The sequence below is a fragment of the Anabrus simplex genome, chromosome 8 (assembly GCF_040414725.1).
Source record: "Anabrus simplex isolate iqAnaSimp1 chromosome 8, ASM4041472v1, whole genome shotgun sequence".
Taxonomy (NCBI): Eukaryota; Metazoa; Arthropoda; class Insecta; order Orthoptera; family Tettigoniidae; genus Anabrus; species Anabrus simplex.
The window spans coordinates 122,805,439-122,829,189 of record NC_090272.1 but is presented as its reverse complement, the minus strand read 5'-3'; the positions used below and the strand labels follow the sequence as shown (position 1 = coordinate 122,829,189).

At 38.3% G+C, this 23,751-nt stretch overlaps 1 protein-coding gene across 2 annotated transcripts in view; it reads right to left on the bottom strand.

Annotated features, from left to right (window-relative positions):
- LOC136878877 (zinc finger CCCH domain-containing protein 18) overlaps positions 1 to 23,751 on the bottom strand; it is a 210,947-nt gene that overhangs the window by 139,791 nt on the left and 47,405 nt on the right. For both annotated transcript variants that reach the window (XM_067152440.2, XM_067152441.2), the window contains exons 3-5: positions 9,857 to 9,986; positions 9,149 to 9,241; positions 7,111 to 7,265 (exon numbers count right to left, since the gene is read on the bottom strand). In XM_067152440.2, coding sequence (XP_067008541.2) covers positions 7,111 to 7,265; positions 9,149 to 9,241; positions 9,857 to 9,986 — 378 coding nt within the window. The remainder of the gene's footprint in view (positions 1 to 7,110; positions 7,266 to 9,148; positions 9,242 to 9,856; positions 9,987 to 23,751) is intronic.

Here is a 23,751-nt window from a genome sequence, read left to right as displayed (position 1 = left end):
ACCATTTTGATTTTCTACATTTGGACTATGTTCGGCGTTTCTGGTCGGTTCTTCATTCTCCACCCTATTTGGTATGTTTGGTGCTTTTCGTCTTGCAGTTACAATGAGGACCCTTTTACTGATTCATCCGCTATTACAGGCAAATTCGGGCGTGTTAGTTTTTATCCATTATCAATAATAATACACTCTACTCCAGCGTTTTACCGTATTTTACCGCAAACACCCTTGCATAATTTACGCATCCCAATATTTTTAGGGTCCAAAGTGGAGAAAAAGAAATGTTCACGTATCTGACACACGCACTTCTTTGAACATCCATCACGCAGCTGCGGATGCGTATCGAAATAAAGATATGAACTACTCAAGCAGCAGCCTCTGCCCAGCTTTTTACATTGGCTTAACTAGTAACACACTAGCTAAACGTATACACAGCCACTGCAGCAACTGCAAAAACCTCAACGTAGATCTGCCTGTCCCCAGGCATACCAAGGCACCATCAAAAAACGCTATATAAAAAAGGGAGAAGTTTCATCAAAATTGGTTATGCTTTCTTATTAAAATCAAACAAGATAAGTCCCATCAGCATAACAGACAGAAATTTAGATAACATTGGTTTCAGATCTCCTAAAGCATGAAATGTAGGATAAACTCAAATTACAATACTGTATTGATGAAGTGGTCCTTATCATCCCATAAATCATCAATACCGTCCAAAATGAAATTCATTTCATATGATAAACTAAAATTAGTTGATTCCAAACCATGTACAGATAAAAGTATTATTTTATTTATATTATTACAGAGGTTTTTAGAGCATAGTTGCTGGATATTTTGGACAATTTTACTGCATACTGTACCATACCATATCTGCATGGAACTGTCATTTATTGAACACTTCATGCATATATTAAAACTAGCACAGGGATGCGAACGTAGGAAAGCGCGCCAGACCTAGGCCACCCATGACGGGGACGAGTAGACCAGTGAAGGGAGAACACTAGCAGGATTCACAGATTAATCTCCATCTCTGCTAACTGAGCCACACCTAAGTGCTAACTGCAAGTATAAAAAAAGCGGGAAGAAACTGTTGTGGAATGCTTGCAAGATTAACGAATATGAGATAGGCTGGGAATGCCAAGAGATATTGAAGCTTCATGTTCAGAAAAAGGAACGGAATATTTTGGACAACTTTACTGCATACTGTACCGTATCATATCTGCGTGGAACTGTCATTTATTGAATACTTCATGCAAATATTAAAACTAGAGCAAGGATGCGAACGTAGGAAAGTGCACCAGACCTAGGCCACCCATGACGGGGACGTGTAGACCAGCGAAGGGAGAACATGAGCAGGATTCTCTGCTAACCCAGCCACCTAAGTCCTAACTGCAAGTATTAAAAAAGCGGGAAGAAACTGTCGTGGAATACTTGCGAGATTAACGGATATGAGGGAGGCTGGGAATGCCAATAGATATTGAAGCTTCGTGTTCAGAGAAAGGAACGGAATTTGTTGAGTGCTTTAGTTTCCCCTAGAAAGGGATGGCTGCAGAGATAAGATGAAGGTCGCTGTGTGAAGTCTCACTGTGTCAGGAAAGGGAGTTGTTTCTCTTTCCATTAAAGACTAGGGTCGAACTGCACCAGTTCGATGACGACTTTGCACCTCTGTGTTCCTGCTGGAGGCCAATGATTGCATTCCAAAGGGATGGCTGAATGACGCAGATGTTACCAACTTCCTCAAAAACAGGTGCATTTTCTTGTATGTCTATTTACAGATGCAGTGTTTAACGTGTATATTTCTTTGGTGTATTTTTCGTTTTGATAATTGTTGTCTCTTACAAGGGAAATAACCCCAATATGCTTACAGAAGAGATACCAGTTTCTGAACTCATTCATTTGCATATTGGAAATCATGCCAATAGTAGAGTCTGTGAATATTTTGGGGGATAAATTTTACGGTCCTGGAAGAGTGTGTATGTACTTGTGTCCCTAATTCTAAGGGAAGTTTGTAGCACGAACCTTGATAATCTTTGTCCAAGTTTAATAAATGTTGAGGAACGATAGTTTTCAGACTAGGAAGTTCACAATACCACAAGAGACATAAGGTATTTCTCATCACCGAAAACTTGTATTTGACCATATTTTGTGTGGGGGCCAAATCCAACATTTGATGAATATTGCAGTGATCATTTTGGTATCATGTTTTACGATGCTTAAAAGGGGAGAATTTCTATGTTTTATCGTAATAAATTTGTCCAACTGTAACATGCTGATTTATTATTCACAAATTGGTATCTTAGTTAATGTCCTACTTTTATTTCATTACAATAGTTATTGAGTTTTTATTTGACAAAATGAAGAACTGAAGGCGAATTCTGCTGATGAGCAGCAGAATGAAGGAAGCAGAGGGGCAGTAAGGTACAATATAAATCCTTGATCTAATCATAAAGCAGCAGAAGTGGATGAAGTTCAGCTGGAATTAGTGACATGGAATGGCCAGGTAAAGATAAAATAATTTTATGTAGTAATGGCATTAACATGGGACTTGGGTAAGGTACCCAGGTGGACAAAAGCAGCAACTGAAAAACATTAAAACCAAGAGAACAGAAAAGATCGCAACACCTGTCAAAATATTTCTTTGAGGATGCAATGTGTGGTTGGGAATACAGGAAGAAAAGAACTGTGATGATTGTGTGCGAAACAACAGCCTATAATGAATGCGAATATCATGTCCGGGAAGCCTGCCAAAGTACTTTTGAGAGATTTAAGGGGGAAAAAACAAAACAAAACAAAAAACACTTGAACACTCACAAAGGCCACCAATTCTTGTAACACCAAAATTACCAACAAAATATCAGACAGTATTTTGGACCAAAACATGTCTCTTTAAACACTGTAGAACCATTGAATGGCATGTTAATGGGCATTTTGTTCCATGAACATGAAGCACATTCCAAGTACAATTTTATATACCATATTTACTTGTGTATTAACCCTCCCCCCTTGGCTTTTCGAGACGAAGAAAATGAAAAAATAAATCTTGCATATAAGACCCCCCAACGTAATTCGTCAGAGAAGAAAAATGATTCCGCTTCGAAGAGGGTACAAGTCTTATTGCAGCTCTGATGAAATCACACAAATTTGTGAATAGTTTCGTCCGTACGACCTACTCAATGAAAACTCATCGAATCCATGCGGTACCTACTTCTGCGTTTCGTAGTTAAGAAAGGTCCGCCTCCGTAGCATAGGTCTACTGCAGTTCTGATGACGTCGCACAAATACTGTAGGTGAATAGGCCTAGCTTCGTGTCTGACCCGTGCATTGCAAGCATGCATCAGTCATGTTATATGTCTGTGTTTTGTAGTTAATAATAATCCGCCAGCGTAATGGTTAGTACAATTAGTCTGACTTTGATTCCCGGCACCATACTGCCAGACAGTTACGAATGGCAGGAAGGTTGATATGCGGTAAAAGCGGTACATGCAACTCCCCTCCACTGGCGGTGTGTCTAAAAAGAGCTATACCACCTTGGGATGAGGAAACGAGTTTACTTTAGTTGAGAAATATTCGCGGTTGTTGCTATTTATACACCAGGCGAGACCATTAACAAAGTGGTTGTATAATATCTCGTAACTCGGGTCAATATAGGTATACCTATATTTGGAGAGAGGTACAATAAGTTTAAAATGTGATAAAAGCTATCCAATTAAAACGATAATAATAATTTTATGTCCCCAAGTAGGCCTACTTTAAATGATTTTTGGAGACGCCAAACAAAACATACTAGGGTACGGGTATACGTTAATTAAAAAAAAAAGAGAGAACAAACATAAAAATGAAACATTATGATAATAAAACGCATTACCGCCACACCTGTAGATATCCATAAATGCGGTATATTTTCCTGTTACTTAATTTTATTCTTTCCGTCGAGGAACTTTTGGCACTATCAGGGCGATAATATACCTAACCTAAACAATGTGGTCTGTCTTATCTCATGGACAGCCGTTTACGTAAATTCTGATGTGATAAATGTAGAGAACAAGCAAGAAATGTACTTAAAGGTCTGTATTTCAACAGCTGCACTTACCAAAAGAATGTTTTCAGTTACTATGTATTACATTTGGAAGTACAACTCGTAACATCAGCTGATGGTCTGGCATGCCTTCTACAGCATCGCTTTATTCAGAAGGAGTGGCTTCTGCTACATATACACCAACTGGGAATATCAGAGACCATCTTCAGAAAACATTTGGGAATAGATTCACACTGTTTAGACTCTATAGTCGGTAACGAAATTATTTTTCAAAGGTTCAAAAAGACGGGACCTCGTATGCTCTCGATTGCAGTGCACGGCTCAAAAAGAATGAAGCCTGGCTGACGCGACTGACGAGACGGCAGTGAAGATGACGTCACTTGAAATGCTGACATGCAGGTATCAGGGCAGGGAAGTTGACAGCGCAAGGCGATAATATTCAAATGAAAGCAGTGATCAGGTTTAGAGTGTGATAGCCCTACTGCTGAACTGGCAGAGACAAATGACTGGCCATTAAGTTCTTTTGTATCAATATTTATGATAACACAATACTCTTATCCCTTTTTTATACGGGGTCGAGTGTAAAGTGAAACGAATCTTTGTGGCGAGTTTTTACGGCCGTATGCCCTTCCTGACGACAGCCTCACCAGAGGAATTAATGAGATGTAACGAATGACGTGATATGAGTAACTAAAAAGGACCTTTACATGTCCCGTAGGCCTAAAAGTCGTGTTCACCCTGCCTTCTGACGAAAATAGCCAGTATAACTTAAATACAGTGGAACCTCGATTCTCCGTTTTTGGAGGGACCACGCAAAAAAAAACGTACAACACAGGAAAACGGAAAATCTGGGAACGAATGAACCATCAACAATTTGGCTAAACATCACAAAAATGAAATATGTATACTTATAATCTTACAAACGCCCTTAAACCAAGCCAAACTACAGCCTACCGAGCAACCGCCCTCGGTCCGAAGGCCTGCAAATTACGAGGTGACGCATGGTCAGTGTGACGAATCCTCTCAACCGTTATTTCTGGCTCTCTAGACCGGGGTCACCATATCACCATTAAATAGCTCCCCAATTAAAGGTAATCGTAGAATGACCGAACCTGGAACCAGCCCTCATATCCAGGTAATCGAACCTCGGCCCTCCGGGTGAGAGGCAGGGAAGTTAGACCGCGGGGCTGGCTTCAAACGTTAATTACCGGTACGCAACTTAAAAATCTCAAAACTTTACATTCAGTTTTACCGGGGAAACTTTATCAATTTCCTCTGAAAACTTCATCATATTCCTTTGAAAACTTCTTTCAGTTCAGCAACTTTGATAAGCCAAACTCTTCGAAAAATCTAATACCCGTAACGCCAAGCCAAACAACAATCGACTATAAGTAGTTTTTCATTCTATAATTTAATAAAATACAGCACATTAGATACAAAACCGTCCAACATAATGGCAAAATCCTTTTTTTTTTTTAAATCTTCCATTGTAATTTGGTCACCGGTATACTGTTCCTAGTCAGTTTATGGAAATCTTGTACCGCGCATTATAAATTAAGCCTACATCAATTTTTAAAGGTTATGTTGAACTTGAGAATGTGGTTTAGAAAGTATCAATCCTCAAGTTCTTGAATACATTATATTTAGTTCTGCCCGTCACTATTCACAATCAAATTGGAAAGAGAAAAAATATCATTAACACTTCCTAAATTACGATTATTCACGACCTTGAGCTTCGCTGGAAAGCGCATTCGCTGTACAAGTCTGTACGAGTGCGAAATGATACAAAGTTTTTAAATGTAACGTGCGCAAATAAAACGACTGAGGCTTTTATAACATTTTAACACAAAAACATGAAATTCCCAGTCTTATATTAGGACGAAAACAGTATTAGGCAATCCCAAAACCTCTCATGGCTTTATGTAGGTATGTAAGGTGCAACATCTGTTCTGGTCTCGATAACATAATCGTATACGATACCGTAATATTAAAATACTAAATTTGTGTTACTTAAGAGGGAGCAGTTTCAATTCCTGCCTGAAAGCCCAGTGACTATACAGCGGCCTGAGGGAAATGCCAAAAAACTGTTCGGCGACACACTCGAAAAAAGTAAAATAATAAACATCTAACCCTGGACATAATGTAGACGATTTGCAAGTACGAACATTTGACGAAACTCGTTCTGTCTCCTACCAATTGTCGTGAGCACTCTCTGCTTTATGATTTCCGAGGATTCTCTAAACAATATTACAAATGCGATTGCTAAGATGATCCCTTATGCAAGTTCGTCGCCAATCACTTTTCCAGTACCGACACAGTAAGTTACTTCTTCAAATTACCACAATGACGGGACGTCAACACCAAGATCTACAAGCATGCCATGGCCGTCCTTTCGTAAGATACAGTTTCTTGAAAAACAAATGATCGAGGATTTAGCGTTGATGGGACTGAAATTTCTGGACGATTGATCCGGGAAATCGTTTCTTCGAGGAATGGTTAATGCAGGATTTTTACAACGTGATTTAATTAGGATGCTCGCGGACTACGCAATTTGAACGAATAATACGGGAAAACGTAGTTTCCGGGAACGTATAATCGAGGTTCTACTGCACATTCTAAGTTTGTTAAATAATAGTATAGAATGTTTACACGTACAATTTATAGCTCTTTATAGCCTAGAAGTCATGTGTTCACTGCACAAAATTTTGAGGTTATCGCATATTGAACCCCCCTTTACTCTATTTTTGGCTTAAAAGTGGGGAAAAAGTGGTCTAATACGCAAGTAAATACGGTAATAAGGAAATACCAATCTTCAATAATTATTACAAATTTAAGTGTTTATGACAACACACTGAAACTTGGGAAAAAAGCAGTAATTCATAACAGCTTGTCAACAGGAAAGTCATCGTCTTGCAAGATTTTCCTTTTCTTAAAAACTTTCAGAAACTAATCTAAAAATCCTAACTCTCCCAAAGCCTCCTACAATAACAAGAACACCACCTTTATTCATAACAAATTGTTATAAATTATTACAAAATAATAAAACATACACGTGTGCACACCCATGAGGAGCTTACCCCCATCTTTCAGAATCGTCTTTCAATATAGGACTGGCAGGTCGAGTGTAGTAATCGTTTTCTTTGTCAAGTTCTTCTTGGCCAAGACTAAGGTTCATCTTCTTTTCTTCAAAATCCATATCAGTTTCTTTCCGTTTGGTAGATTTGCGCATCATCTATATCCAAAGAGAAGGTATAAGATAAATACAAAATAAAATAAAAATAAATAACTGATCAGACAGACACAATGCCAACATACATTCTGAAGGATTCTATCTAAAAGTTTAGTACAGTTTTAAGATCATTCAATTTTAGAACATTTTGAAACGGGTAGAATTTAATTATTCTGCCTAAAATCTATCACAAGGCAACAAAGCCTGAACAAAAAGATAACTGGATGCAGATATACCGGTAAATCAAAAGACCCAAGTGCTAGCAAACACTTGCAATTAGTGCACTATCTAGCCTGGAAAGTGTTATATGCAGCAAATTTCTCCACCAGCCATACTACAGTACTTTTCTTTTTTTGTAATATCCAAAGCCATCTTTTTTCCATTTTGACTCAGTTAACTTACAAATGTTAGGCTCTTCAGTCTGTCGGCAGACTGAAGAGTGTAATAGTTGAAAAATATTACAGTACAGCCCGACAACGAGAAAACCAACCGACATGGCTTAAAATGAAGAATCCCTTATTTGCATCAAGACCTAACAATATGATAGTTTGTTCTTTTTTTTTTTTTTTTTTTTACAACTGGCTTTACGTCGCTGACTCGGATAGGACTTATGGCAACGATAGACTAGGAGTAGGAAGGAAGCGGCCATTGCTTTAATTAAGGTACAGTCCCAGCATTCGCCTGGTGTGAAAATGGGGAAACCATGAAAAACCATCTTGAGGACAGCTGACAGTGGGGTTCAAACCCACTATCTCGAGAATGGATACCAGCCGCACTTAAGCGACTGTAGCTATTGAGCTCGGTGTATTTTGTTCCAAGGGAACACACTTGTATTGTCAGAATTACTGGAATAATCTACTGAAGAATCACTATCACTGCTGCCAACTCCCCATGAGATAACTAAATTTTCTGTGTTCTTGACTACACCATTTTTCCACACCTCACTCACCAGTCATTCAAATACTCAATGATACCTGCCTTCTCTGTTGTTAGTGATGCAGCATTGTCATGAATGACAAAACAGTATAGACATTATTATTACTATTATTCCCATTAATGACAACTGAAGCCAATTCTCAAATTTGGCACTATTTATCCTCTAGTGGTAATCCTCAGTTTTCTTGGGACCTGGACCTGTACAAGACAGTTGGACATGAATACATTTGTTATGCTTTCACGTAGTACAGTAATTCCTACACCCTATTCCAAAGAGCACTGCCATTATATGTTCTACAGAATCACCTGCCCAGCCTTATCCCACAATGTGGTTTGTGTGGAGAATATACTAAATAAGAGAAGTAGCAACCAGGTTTTGAGATTGCAGTCTGTCATCATCATTCAACTCCAGTTTCCCAGGTGTGGTATACTGGCACTTGCCTCTTCTCCTATCTTCATTCAAAGATTTTTTGTTTTATAACATCTTCCCAAATGAATCCCCCTTAATACTGAAGTCTACGCTTCTTTATAACACTGGCATTAGGAACATTGAGGCTGGCTTCCTTTCTATTCACTTAATTTCTGAACTTCTCCTCTTTTCTTCTTTCTTTTTTTTAAAAATTCTGATGAATTTCATTTCTGTTGCTTGCAAGCTGTTGGACACTGGACAATATGTAGTGTACAAAAAATTAAGTTAAATATGAAGGTTGAAACTTCATGATTATGATTTTGTCACCTCGACAGTGGACAGGAACGCAAGAATTCTAAACCGTGGGATATGAAGCTTACTCTGTACGAGATGGATGAAGGGCTGGTTCTGAATAACTGCCCACAACGGGACCTTTTAATTGACACCATACTGTCCAGAGCCAAACACTGACAGGAAAAGGGAGTATGAGCACTATTTTTAAGGATCTGTTAAATGTTAATAATATAAACAGTTAACTAACTTCTTTCGCTTGCCGAAGACCTCGCTCCCATGCTGATTCATACACAGGCACTTCCTCTTTTCTGGCAGCAGCTCCAGTGTAAGTCACTCCCATCTGCAAAAGATACATTTCTTTGGTAATTCAAACCCAACTCGACTGGGGAAACTAATTTTAAGAAAGTGATCTGAAAGAATACACATTACGAGGATATACGATGTAGCCCTTAACTGACGTCTCAATTTTAAGTTTCAAACAACTAACTGTGCACTTTTGACTGTTGAAAATCCTTCAGCCTTTGCAGATAAATGATAAGTAACACACACAGAGCTTATAACCTGTAACATTTGTAGAAGTAAGGGTTCAGTCTCTAGAGTGATGTGTGTCTTATATAAGAAACAAGATATTATTCCTGTATTCTTATAGAGCGGGGACAAACCAAGAAAAATCTCATTAAATATTCTACAAATCATTGTATATCATGATGAAATCACTAAATCTTGGTATCCCATGTCTATCAGGGTGCTATATTATGAAAGTGAGACATGTTTCATATTCTGTGATGTAATCAGGAGATTCCTAAAATTAAAAACAGAAAAATGCCAAATAGCATAACACACTTCCTTTCTTTCTTTTTTTTTTTTTTTTGCACCAGGAAAATTTTACTAAGAAGAAACACAAGAAGTTTATACTTCACTGCAAAATGGATCTACAGATGAGTCATCCACTTACAGGAATGGGCTTCTCATAAGCTCTGTAATCCATGGCTGGATATATTGGTGGTCCATTAACAGGTACAAGTGGTCGTACCATGTCAAACATTGTGTAGTTTCCCTTATCTGTTACGCCAGGATGAACAAACCTGAAAATATGAAACTGGTTATCCAATGCAACAGAAACAACATCTTAAATATAACTAATTACATCATTATCTGCAAAGAAAGTTGAGGAAAAAAAAGTCAATTTATCGTACTGAATATTTACTTATTAGATATTTTTCCAAGCAAAACTAATAATGCTGGAGAGGAAGAAGAAAAAGTTGTCTTTACCAGTTTAACCTCTTAACATGAAAGCCCGAGTATACTCGGGGTTTTATATATTTATATAAAATAAAATCCCAAGTATACTCGGGAATGTCGCTCATTGATCGGTACCTAACTTAAAAGCCCGAATATATTGGTTTCTTGTTGTTTCTAAATATTTTTGCCAGATGTTTATGAAATTATTACTTTAGAGTCCTATTTTTGCCAACAGATGTCTCTGATTGAACTGTAGTGGATGTCGGTGACTCAGGCAGTTAGTTTTCGCGGCTTTCCTGTATTTGTTGCTATCGAAGTGTACTTCGTCTGTTAGGTGAAAGTGGAGAGTGAAAAAGAGTTTGAGTTTAGTGAGTCTAATAGTTCTGAAGAAGTTTTTGAGGACAGTTCAGAAGAAGAAAGTGGTAGTTCTAGTTCATCTGATTGTGATATTGCAAGTGCCAGACAAATTGATACTTCCGGAACACTACCACCTGCCCCACCATGTTTTCCTTTCAAGGCTAATCCTGAAATACATTTCCAGCCATTTTGTGAGGATGTTAATACTATATTAGTATATATATTAATATATAGATATTTTGGTGACCGAGACTAACAGATATGCAAGACAGACTAATGCTCCGGAATGGAAGGACACAACAATTGATGAAATGTATATTTTTATCACGCTGACAATACTGCAAAGCATTGTAAAGAAACCTACATATCAAATGTATTGGTCCAAGGCACATACAGTATATTAGCTACACCCATATTTCGTCAACTTCTTCCTTTTCGAAGATTTCTTAACTTGAAGAGGTACCTACATTTTTCGGACAATAGTACATATGTTGCAGAAAATCATTCACAACCTAAACTAAACAAAATATGGCCTATCCTGAATCACATGTCTATTAAATTTGGAACAGTGTGCACTCCGGAAAGGGATGTGACGATTTGACGAAAGCTTGCTGCTGTATAAAGGACGATTGGGCTGGGTCCAATATTTGCCTCTCAAAAGAGCCAGATTTGGTATCAAAATATTCATGCTGTATGAGTCAGCTACAGGTTATGTTTGGTCCCTGATCATATACACGGGCAAGGGCTCTAAATTTGATGATGACTACAAACATCTGCCCATGTCATCACAAGTTGTTATGACACTGATGAAACCCCTGCTGAATAAGGGGTACTGTCTAACTGTGGATAACTATTACAGTTCTCCCCAACTGCCTGACATTCTGATTACCAATTGCACAGATATGTTAGGCACTGTGCACCCCAATAGAGCAGATACGCCTCCAAATTTCCGGAGCACGAAACTCAAGAAGGGCGAGATTGCAACATTCCAGCGAGGTAAACTGACTGCAATAAAATGGAAAGACATGAGAGATGTCTGCATCCTATCTACCATCCATAATGCAGAAATGGAAAGACGCAGAGGATGGAAAAAGGAAGTTGTGAAACCTAAATCTGTGTTCGCGTATAACGAAAAAAATGGGGGGTGTTGATAAAGTAGATCAACACACTGCTACTAACCCCCTGCCACGGAAGAGAGGAAAAAAGTTTTATAAGAAGATATTTTTTCACCTCTTGGAACATGCAGTATGGAACGCTTTTGTCCTCTTCAAAAAACATGGAGGGAGGACGAATGCTCTTGACTTTCGTGTGGCTGTCATTGAGAAAATGATTGCACAACATCATAGAGAGTAATTTTCTCCGAAAGCAGCAGATCGTCCTTGAACAAAAGCAACCCCAACGCGACTTATTGGCCGCCATCCGGAATCCAGGTTCATATGTAAGGAGTGCGATGTAGCACTGTGTGTTGATTCCTTGTTTTAGCGCATTTCACACAGCCACAAACATATGAACAGTATTGACTGTCATGTTGTATTACTTGCCATCTGTTTAGTGCTGTGTTATTGATTTTAGAACCCGTAAAAAATATCACGAGTATACTCGGGATTTTAAAACAGGAATTTTTCGATGGCTTATATTTCATTGTTAACTTTGAAAAATGTATTTTCATCGTTACCACTGTCATTAGTTTTCAATAAATAGGCCATTTTAACAATTAAAAAATTAGGTAAAAAAAGATCACAATTTTGTAAATAATTGGTATGTTAAGAGGTTAAATAGAATCTACAGATGAGTTACAACAGGAAGAATTTCTCACAATTTGAAATAATGGAACAAATCAGGAGAAAATTTAACGGAAGCTATATATATATAAAATTATTTTTGTTGTATATTGCTCAGATTTAAAAAAAGAATGGTATTTCTGTATTGATCGTGTCCACAGTAACAAGGAAATGGATTTTTAAATTTTCTGTCACCTCTCTCTGTCTGTAGGTATGTAAGGGCATAAAGATAAAATGGTTAAGAGAATTTAATGAAAACTGATATGTAAAGACAGGGAATAAGGCACTACAATCTATGCTATAAATAATTTTGTTCACACAGAGTGAAATGGTAGTTTAGGGGAAGGCTAAAATTCAATTCTCAAAAATCTACGTGTTTAGCGGTCTTTACATGTTTAATTCTCATATTTTGGTCCATATTGAATTGTACAAAAAGTCAAAGAAATATTAGTTTATTTATTCCACCTATTCAACACATAAAAAGTGATTTTAAAATTATAGGGACATGTTTCGCCCTTTATTTAAGGGCATCTTCAGCCTAAATCTCAATCTGAAATTCACTATTACAATCGAAAATAAATGAAATTACACACTGTACCGGTTGATACATCTCCATGCCGCACATAACAACTGTATCAATTTATAAGTTTCCTCAGAAGATGTCACTACCGGAAATTTTGTGATTACGAAGTTCTCAGTACTGTGTGGATTTCAATGTATTTTGTTTTCTATTGATCAAGAAGTGTAGACATTCTCTCATAGATGTCTCTACTGTAGAACTGGGATCATGCACCCTGGAGCGAAGTGAATGAACTTTCTTGAAGAAATTTTGTATTCAGAAGTTTTTGCCGTTACTAAATTTTGTTCTTTCATTTATGGGCTGGCAATAGTAATCTGTCTTTCCGCCAGTTTTGAACTTAGCCAATCCCAAATTTCTTTAATTATTTTTTGCCCAATCATGTCCTCCTTCTTCGATGCTGATGTATAACTCTAAGCTACCCAATAAAGTTGAGTGGTGTGTCTTAATTATTCATGAAAGGTCTCGAACTTTCCCCGAGGGTTTAAAAACTGCTGATTTTCACGGCTTGTCGCCACTTCAACAACATCTAGCTTAGTGTATGGAAGTGTAGCAGGGGGCGGGTAGAGCCTCTTCCTTCGGGCAGCAGCTCTTCAACAAGGCAATGGCCGTTTAATATCTTTATTTCTTGCTAGCTCAGCAGTTTAACCCGCGGGGCAGGTCCGAAACCTTTAATATGTAACCTATCTCTTGAAACATGTAAACCTTTTTTTCAGTCTTTGTAAAACTTCATTTATCTTCAACTGTAATTCGGGGATAGAGTGTGCTTTACCCTCTCGAGCTCCCCTTCATTTGATTGGAGTAACTACATTTTCGTAACCGATTTTCTACTCTTCCTTAATGTGTTAAAATTTTTCTTATACGAGTCACCTTCCTAGTTTGGGAATAGCCCCTGTGTCATCGGCCTAGTGCCTCTTAGGTTTTAAAATGTGTATTTGGGAGTGCTGATACACGCCTCCATTCTTTTTGCGTTTAGGGCTATTTAAGTTAACCTGTTAATTTTTCTATTAAGGCCCAGTAGGCTGGGTACTATATACCCGTTTCATTGTAAGTTGTGCCTTGATGGCAATCATGTGTAAAAGCCTGGCATTGCCTTTAATAAGCTTGGAACATTGAGAGCAGGTCAGCTCTTTCTGATGTGGTAAAGAGCCTCCAGGAGGCCAGATATGGTTTTTGGAGCTAATGCTCCTTGAATGAAGGGGTTTTCTGCCCTTTGATCGAATGTGTGATTTGGTAAAGTTGGGCTAGTTGCTCAAGGATTGTGAAATTGGGGCTCGAAGCCCAGACTTTGGAAAGACCCCTGAACTTGTGCTTTTGTTTGTAAAATTATACCTTGTACCTGATTAGTGGATAGTGGTTGAGTTGTTATCTGTTTAAATTCTATGTGAAATTTGTTAAGTTTTTCTACTTGTGAAAAATATAACCTTTTATTGAAATTTTAATTCATCTTTCGGCCTTGTAGTTAGACCCATTCCAGCCCGCACCTTCTTTCACCTCTGCCTTCCACGGGTAACTCCGTAATACACACAACGTTTTCTCTCCAACTCAACTTTACGTTAACAATTTAACATTAATAAAGAGGTAAGTGAATTTACACACATCGGTTTTTTCTTTGAACTCTCCTTTCCTCCAAAATCATTCCTTAATACGTAAATCTCCTATTGTTACAGACTTCAAACCAAATTTCTCTTTCGACTCTATACAAGAAGCTACAGTCGCTCCTTCCAGCTAATATTTAACACAGCTGCTTACCACTGAGCACTCTTCTTCACTCGTGCTTTAAGAAGACTACAGATTTATCTCTTCACACGAGATTTACAACAATCTAACCACTTCATATGTTATTATAAACCCTACTTGAAGTATCATTTCCCTCGCTCCTACAGCATAATTTGAGTGAGCTGCAGAAACATCTCATTACTAGCTTTAAAATGTATTTAAACTCCACTTGGAGTAATCAGCAACATTCATCATCATTATTCTAACGTTTGAACTGTTTAGGATCCAAACTTTTCTCTAGCGCCCTCAACCAACACAGGGCGCCGCTTTACAAGATTCAACGTAGCAATTTGTGTTCTTATAGAACTACCAATATGCAACTTGTTACCACATTTTTAGACAAGGACACTCAAGAAAGTGTATAAATTATGTCCATTTGTTTGTAAAACTTTATTAAGACTTTATTTTTAAGAATATCTTAACTATTTCCTACATCATCCTCATATTCATTTGTAATTTATTCTTTCAACCACAATTAAGAACAATCAGGATCCTGATTTTTTATCTTTCAGATTGAGATTTAGGCTGAACATGCCCTTAAATAAAAGACTGTACACATGGTCTTCAGGAAAGAAGGACGCCTATTCGCAAGGGACAAAATTTACCTCAAACATGAACCTCTACACACTATGAACAGCTTCAAATATCTGGGCGTAACGGTCCAGACAACAGCACACTCATTCAGAATTCACACAACACAACGAGCAGCTGCCGCAACCAAAGCCATCTATGAAATCATGCCATTAAGCAAACTTTCCCTGGATACAGCTTTAGCCCTCTTTGAAGCCAAAATCATTCCTATTCTAACATACGGAATAGAGATAACATGGGAAAAGTTAAACTAGAAAGACCTAATACGAATGGAAAAGTGAAAGCCAGATTCTTGAAAGCAGCCCTCGGAATTTCAAAGTACACCAAGTCAAGACTAGCGTACGAACTCGCGAGAGAAACATTTCTAATAGAGGACCTGAGATGGAAATTCAATCTGACCTGTACAAACAACTGGAAGAAACTGCGGTTAGAGAGGGAGAAGAAAAAGAAAAAGAAGGACATAAGGCCAGAGTTCCACCCTTCAGAGGCCATGATCAACAGAGCATGGACAGGCACAAACCAGGAGCTGAGACATTTTGTAAATTCCATGGAAGTCCATGGCTACCATCATATAATCTGTAGGTCGAAGACATACCACGACCCAGACTCAATGTGCATATGTGAACTCTGTGGTAAACATCGTGACCGATATCACATACTGTCGTCTAAAAATCATGTGAAATCAATCGTACATCTCTGTATTGATTAATGTATCCTGATATTGCACAACTTATGCACAATAAAGTGTATATATAATTTTAAAATCACTTTTTATGTATTGAATAGGTTGAATAAATAAACATTAATATTTCTTTGACTTTAGCGGTCTTATCAATAAATACAACATAGAGATATATATAATTCAATATACAATCATTTATGTCGTGTACATTCTTACTGTACTGGCTATAACAGGGATATTCATGGATTTCTATATCAGCACTGAGCAACGAGAAAACTGGTACACAAAATTTAATGAAAATCGGTATGTCAAGTCGGGGAATAAAGCATTAGTCTAGGCTATAAATAACTTTATTCATGCTGGATGAAATGGTAGTTTGGGGAAGGTGTCTAAAATGTAATTTTTAAATACCTTTGTAACTGGTTCTATTAAAAAGTACTATAGAGTAAAAGTTATAGAGAATACAATTCCCGATCATTTATGTCCAATACAGCTTTACCGTACCCACTATGATAACAGAATTAGTCCACATCAACGCCGAGCATTGCTAGCATGGAAATGGCAAAGGTTTTTGTCAGTGTCACTGATGAAGGGAATGGATGATTTTGATAAAATAAATAATTTTCTATCATTATAAGGTGTATTGACAAGGTGGACTCAAAATAAAACTATTTTAAATAGTTTCTTTAATAGATTAAGGTCTACAATATCGAAAGCTCATAAAATCGATCAAAAGTAACATTACATTGACCATTGTTTGTTGTGATGTGCTTTGTCTCTTCTTCTGCGTCCTGAGTTAAACAGCCTGCACGACTATTGGCGGGAAGTAGCTGGAGAGTTACATAACTTTCTTTTTCTTAGCATGCCATTCCTCTGGTTCATACATTTTCTGATAACTACAGGTACATACTAAACTGGTTCATCACAGTATTCCAACTATTCCATCCTCCTCTGAGGCGCTAATTGGAAGAAGCAGTGTGCAAACTCGAGGGAATATGGCAGAGGAGTGTTCCGGACTGTACGGCCTGCTCATTCCATAGCAAAGCACGGGCACGGCAGCTATTATAAATCAAGAACGCCGTTTATGTTGCTCTTGGCTGCAAGTACAACATAACAACTGGTATCCTAGTAAAAGACTAGTTGACACTAGCAGAAATACTGATAATGTAGGGACTATGAGGATCAACAAAAAGACACGTGATGGATTTGGTGTGTTAGAAAAAGCCTTATCATTTTTAAATAAAAAAACGAACGTTTCTCCTTTTATGTCCCCACTAACTATTTTGACCGTTTTCGGAGAAGCACCAAAATTTAGTCCAGCAGGGGTTCTTTTATGTGTCAGTAAATCTACCAACGTGAGTCTGGCGTATTTAAGTACCTTCAAATTCCACTGGACTGAGCCAGGATAGAACCTACCAAGTTGGGATCAGAAGGTCAGCGCCTCAACCGTCTCAGCCAAGCTTATTATCAGAAAAAAAAAAAAAAGAGAGGCCCTCTACTTAGATTGGACTTTTAAAATCAACAACAGCTCCTCAACGACTGGGATGCTGCTCGTCCGATTTTGTTCCAGTTAATCGAAGAAGAGACCCACTACAAGATGTGTAGTGTGTTGGAAGAATGGAAAGAGTCCATGATCTGGTCCCGTGATTGTGAGAAGGCTTTTGTACTGCACCTTGTTTGAGGCAGTTTCATACAGACAAATCACTGCAGTTCTATGGAAGTAAATTACCTTTAAGTTACTGTAAAGTGGCTCACAATGCTACTAGTGTGATAGGTAATTCAGAAATATTCATTTCTTTTATTTGTTTTAACTTAAGGCTGTAATATATGGACCAAGCATTTAATACCTAACCAGAGAAATAACTTGCACTTAATGTAAAAATGGTCAAGAATGTATCTTAAAAACAAAATTCAAAAATACTTTCTTTTACCTGTTGTATTACAGATTATTGATACAGATAACATTTGTGCCTATTCTGGCATTTAACAACAATCTGTTAAAAAAATACACAGAGCAGATTACACCCAGCACTTGAAAAATACTCCAGTAAAGAGGTTCAAGGCAATTAACAACAAAAATATCACGGATCGTGAGTGGATAGATGAAACCAAACTCAACGATGGCCACACAGCATCTAAGGGTTGGACCGATGACACTATTTAAGGTACAATGAAAAGACAGTCTAGAAGAGGGGTTGATTTATAATCCTTCACGCACGGTTATCACAGGTCTTCGTTGAAATGCGGTCTTGTTATTCAGGTCAAAAAGAACTGGTGATTACCGTAAAGACTTGGACCAAAGCCAGTTTTTAAAATGGTTCCAGGAACAACAGCTGCTCAACATCCCAGAGCACAGTGTTATTGTAACGAACGATGCTCCTTACCACCCAATACAGGTAGACAATGCATCACGAACTTCAAGTACAAAGCTGCAAATGTTGGAATGGCTCTCCCGCCATAACACCCCAGGTGACACTTGTATGATGAAGGGAATATTCCTCAACCTTAGATGGAAGCGTAATCCCAAACCCTGTACCACTAGGATGAACTGGCTACGATACCATTAGGTTCCCCCATATCACTGCCACTTCCAATAAAAATTATATGGAGTCAAGTCAAGGGTTATGCTGCAAGGCATTACAAAATTTACATTCTTAACGAGGCTGAAAACTTGACCACTGAAGCATCGGGGAAGTGACTCCAGAAAACTGGAAGTGTGATATATTGAAAGTGCAATGATAAGTGGAAGATGCAACAAGAAACAAGAATGCATACTCAATGATGGGAAGGATACGAGTTTTAATTTCCTTGGGAAAAAATTCTGGATCCGGTTCAGATATGTGACGAAAACGAGGCTATGGAAGGAATAGAGCCCATAATTGGTAGCAATGGCAATAATTAGCAATGTTTCATTTACTTTTTCATTATTTAATTTATTATTTATTTTATTACTATATCTTGGACTACACCCCAAATTAATAAACATGATAAAATTGACTCTCGCTAACACCAAATCAAAACTGAAGTGTAACCGAGCTCGATAGCTGCAGTCGATTAAGTGCGGCCAGTATCCAGTAATCGGGAGATAGTGGGTCCGAGCCCCACTGTCGGCAACCTTGAAGATGGTTTTCGGTCATTTCCCATTTTCACACCAGGCAAATAGTGGGGCTGTACCTTAATTACGGCCAAGGCCGCTTCCTTCCAATTCCTAGGCCTTTCCTATCCCATCGTCGCCATAAGACCTATCTGTGTCAGTGCGACACAAAGCAAATAGCAAAAAAGTTAAGTGTAGACACATTTGAAATTAAAACTGGACTACGGCAGGGAGATGGGCTCTCTTCACTATTATTTAATTGTGCTACAGGAATGGTAATGAGGGAATGGTTTAAGAAATGTCCCCCAAAACTAAAGATTGGCCGAAAAATCAAAACAAATTGCCTGGGTTTCGCCAACGATTTAGCATTACTAGGAGTTTACATAAAAGAAGCAAAACCCCAGATAACAGAACTTCAAACATTGCAAATAAAATTGGCCTCAAAATATCATTTGAAAAAAGAGAAATTATGCTCCAGAAACCAACACAACTAAAAGAAGTTACCATAAATGGTAATAAAATCAAAATAGTAACTCAATTTAAATATCTTGGAGAAGTAATAACACATAACCTAAATGAAAAAATCTCAATCCAAACAAGAACAAATAGATTAGTTAAAGCACAAAAATGAAAAAGGGATATCTACAAAAAGAAATGTCTATCAATAAATGCAAAAATAAAACACTACAACATAGTTATAAAACCGGAAGCTACATACGCAGCAGAAACACTTTTTCACCTGAATAAACAATCAGAAAAATGAAAGGAGGATTGGAAAAACCTGCATCAACAAAAATGCCAGAAAGATGGACAGTGGCGGATAATACCTAACAAAGTCATGTACGAAGAGCATGAGGAGACTGGGATTCTTTGGACATATCATGAGGATGCAGGAGTCAAGACTTCTGAAACAACTAGTACAACACAATCTCGTATCAAAAATACCACAACAGGATGTAAAAGGGTCAGAGAAGTAAGAGAGGATCTAAAGAAAATGGGCCTTACAACAGAAGACACCATAAATAAGATAAAATTGAATGCAAAACTCAAGAATACAAACCTCCACTTTACCCTTACATGAAAGAAACCAACAACATGCATATTTTCCACTGAGGAAAGAGCACGAAGATTGGAGCGTCTGAAAGAAGTACTGGGAGGACCGCAAAGCCCGAACAATCCCTTCAAAGAGAACTGAACGATGGACTGACTAAAGTGATCCTATGTGGTCATAAAAGAAGAAGAAAAATTATGAGGACACCCAAATACAGCTAGAAAGAGAGGTAGATGTCAAACTGAGGGTTGGAAGACCTAGAACCTGTTTAACAGACGTGATCAAGGCCGATATTGCAATTAAGGGAAGGTCTCAAGATGATGTCAAGAAGAAAAAAGACATACATGAATAGAGGAGAGTGTAATAGGCTTGTCAAAAGTACCCAAGAAACTGGAACTGTATAAACAGATGATGACTATAATTTTCTACTCTTTTTTTGTTATATCAAACAGTGTTTGTTAGATAGTATCTCTTTTATGCTAAGATTACCTGTCACAGTGGCAACAGTGTATTGTTATGTGTTAAAGTGACCGTCAGCCTTGTTGCAGTACCTTAGCTATTTCCTGGAAGGGAAGATTAAATCAGCTCGGGGGACCTCCCAGCCCACCCAAGGACATGTTGGGGCGCCTCCTCTATCATTCCCTTTGTCTAGTTTCTCCATGCGCTTTCTGGAAGGTACAATAGGAATATTCCATCTCCAGCCAAACCTTCAATATTCCAGTAACCCATCATGGAGGTATAAATATAGGGCCGCCATGAACAAGGATTGTTGTGTCGGAGTGTAAAGTGACTAGTTGGACTGAAGCAGCTTGTTGGCTGCCATCAGTGTTCCACTGGAGTCAGGGTATCTCTGCAATGTGTTGTTTGAGTCATCAGTCCATAGACTGGTTTGATGCAGCACTCCATGCCACCCTATCCTGTGCCAACCTTTTGATTTCTACGTAACTATTGCATCCTACATCTGCTCTAATCTGCTTGTCATACCCCTACCGTTCTTACCACCTACACTTCCTTCAAAAACCAACTGAACAAGTCCTGGGTGTCTTAAGAGGTGCCCTATCATTCCATCTCTTCGTCTCGTCAAATTTAGCCAAATCGATCTCCTCTCACCAATTCGATTCAGTATCTCTTCATTCGTGATTCGATCTATCAATTTCACCTTCAGCATTCTTCTGTAACACCACATTTCAAAAGCATCTATTTTCTTTCTTTCTGAGCAAGTTATCGTCCGTGTTTCACTTCCATACAATGCCACGCTCCACACGAAAGTCTTCAAAAACATCTTTCTAATTCCGATATCAATGTTTGAAGTGAGTTCTTAAGAAAGCTCTTCCTTGCTTGTGCTAGTCTGCATTTTATGTCCTCCTTACTTCTGCCATCGTTAGTTATTTTACTACCCAAGTAACAATATTCATCTACTTCCTTTAAGACTTCATTTCCTAATCTAATATTTCCTACATCACCTGCCTTCGTTCGACTGCACTCCATTACTTTTGTTTTAGACTTATTTATTTTCATCTTGTACTCCTTACCCAAGACTTAATCCATACCATTCAGCAACTTCGAGATCTTCTGCAGTCTCAGATAAAATAACAATATCATCGGCAAATCTCAAGGTTTTGATTTCCTCTCCTTGGACTGTGATTCCCTTTCCAAATTTCTCTTTGATTTCCTTTACTGCCTGTTCTATGTAAACATTGAAAAGGAGAGGGGACAAACTGCAGCCTTGCCTCACTCCTTTCTGGATTGCTGCTTCTTTTTCAAAGCCCTCGATTCTTATCACTGCAGACTGATTTTTATACAGATTGTAGATAATTCTTCGTTCTCGGTATCTGATCCCTATCATCTTCAGAATCATACATAGCTTGGTCCAATCAACATTATCGAATGTCTTTTCTAGATCTACGAATGCCATGTACGTGGGCTTGTCCTTGATTCGATCCTCTAAGATTAGACGTAAAGTCAGGATTGCTTCACGTGTTCCTACATTTCTTCTGAAGCCAAATTGATCTTCTCCCAACTCAGCTTCCACTTGTTTTTCCATTCTTCTGTAAATAATACGTGTTAAAATTTTGCAGGCATGAGATACTAAACTAATGGTGCGGTAGTTTTCACACCTGTAAGCACCGGCTTTTTTGGGAATAGGTATAACAACATTCTGCCGAAAATCGGATGGGACTTCTCCTGTCTCATACATCTTGCACACTAAATGAAGTAACCTTGCCCTGTTGGTTTCTCCTAAGGCAGTCAGTAATTCAGAGGGAATGTCATCAATTCCAGGTGCCTTTTTCCTATTTAGGTCACTCACAGCTCGGTCAAACTCTGACCTCAAAATTGGGTCTCCCATTTCATCAGCATCAACAACATCTTCATGGTCCAGAACCAAATTATCTACATCTTTACCCTGATACAACTGTTGGATATGCTCCTGCCATCTTTCTGCTTTGTCTTCTTTCCCTAGAAGTGGCGTTCCATCTGCGCTCTTAATATTCATACACCTAGATTTCCTTTCTCCAAAGGTTTCCTTGATTTTCCTGTATGCAGCATCTACCTTTCCCAGGACCATACAGCCTTCGATATCCTTGCACTTCTCCTTCAGCCATTCTTCCTTAGCTACCTTGCACTTTCTATCCACTTCATTCTTCAATCGCCTGTATTCTTTTCTGCCCTCTTCATTTCTAGCATTCTTGTATTTTCGTCGTTCATCAATCAGGTCTAGTATCTCCTGAGTTATCCACTGATTCTTAGTTGATCTTTTCTTCCTTCCTAACATTTCTTCAGCAGCCCTACTGACTTCATTCTTCATGACACTCCACTCTTCCTCTATAGTGTTTCCTTCAGCCTTTTCATTTAGTCCTTGTGCAACATGTTCCTTGAAACAATCCCTCACACTCTTTTCTTTCAACTTGTCTAGATCCCATCTTTTTGCATTCTTTCCTTTCTTCAATTTCTTCAACTTCAGATGGCATTTCATGACCAACAAGTTATGGTCAGAGTTCACGTCTGCTCCTGGGAAGGTTTTGCAATCCAACACCTGGTTTCTGAATCTCTGCCTAATCATAATGAAGTCTATTTGATACCTTCCAGTGTCTCCAGGTCTCGTCCACGTATACAGCAGTCGTTTGTGATGTTTGAACCAAGTATTGGCAAGGACTAAATTATGATCATTGCAGAATTAAACCAGCCGACTTCCTCTTTCGTTCCTCTGTCCCAATCCAAATTCTCCTACTGTACTACCTTCTCTTCCTTGGCCTACCACTGCATTCCAGTCTCCCATCACAATTAGATTCCCGTCACCTTTTACATATTGTATTAAATCTTCTATCTCCTCGTATATTCTTTCGATTTCTTCATCATCCGCTGAACTAGTAGGCATATAGACCTGCACTATTGTGGTGGGCATCGGTTTGGTGTCTATCTTGGCGACAATAATTCTTTCACTATGCTGGTCGTGGTACCTTACCCGCTGCCCTATTTTCTTATTCATAATTAAACCAACTCCTGCATTTCCCCTATTTGATTTTGTGTTGATAATTCGGTAGTTGCCTGACCAAAAATCCTGTTCTTCCTGCCAACGCACTTCACTTATACCAACTACATCTAACTTTAGCCTATCCATCTCCCTTTCCAGATTCTCTAATCTACCACAACGATTAAAACTTCTAACATTCCACGCTCCGACTCGCAGAATGTCAG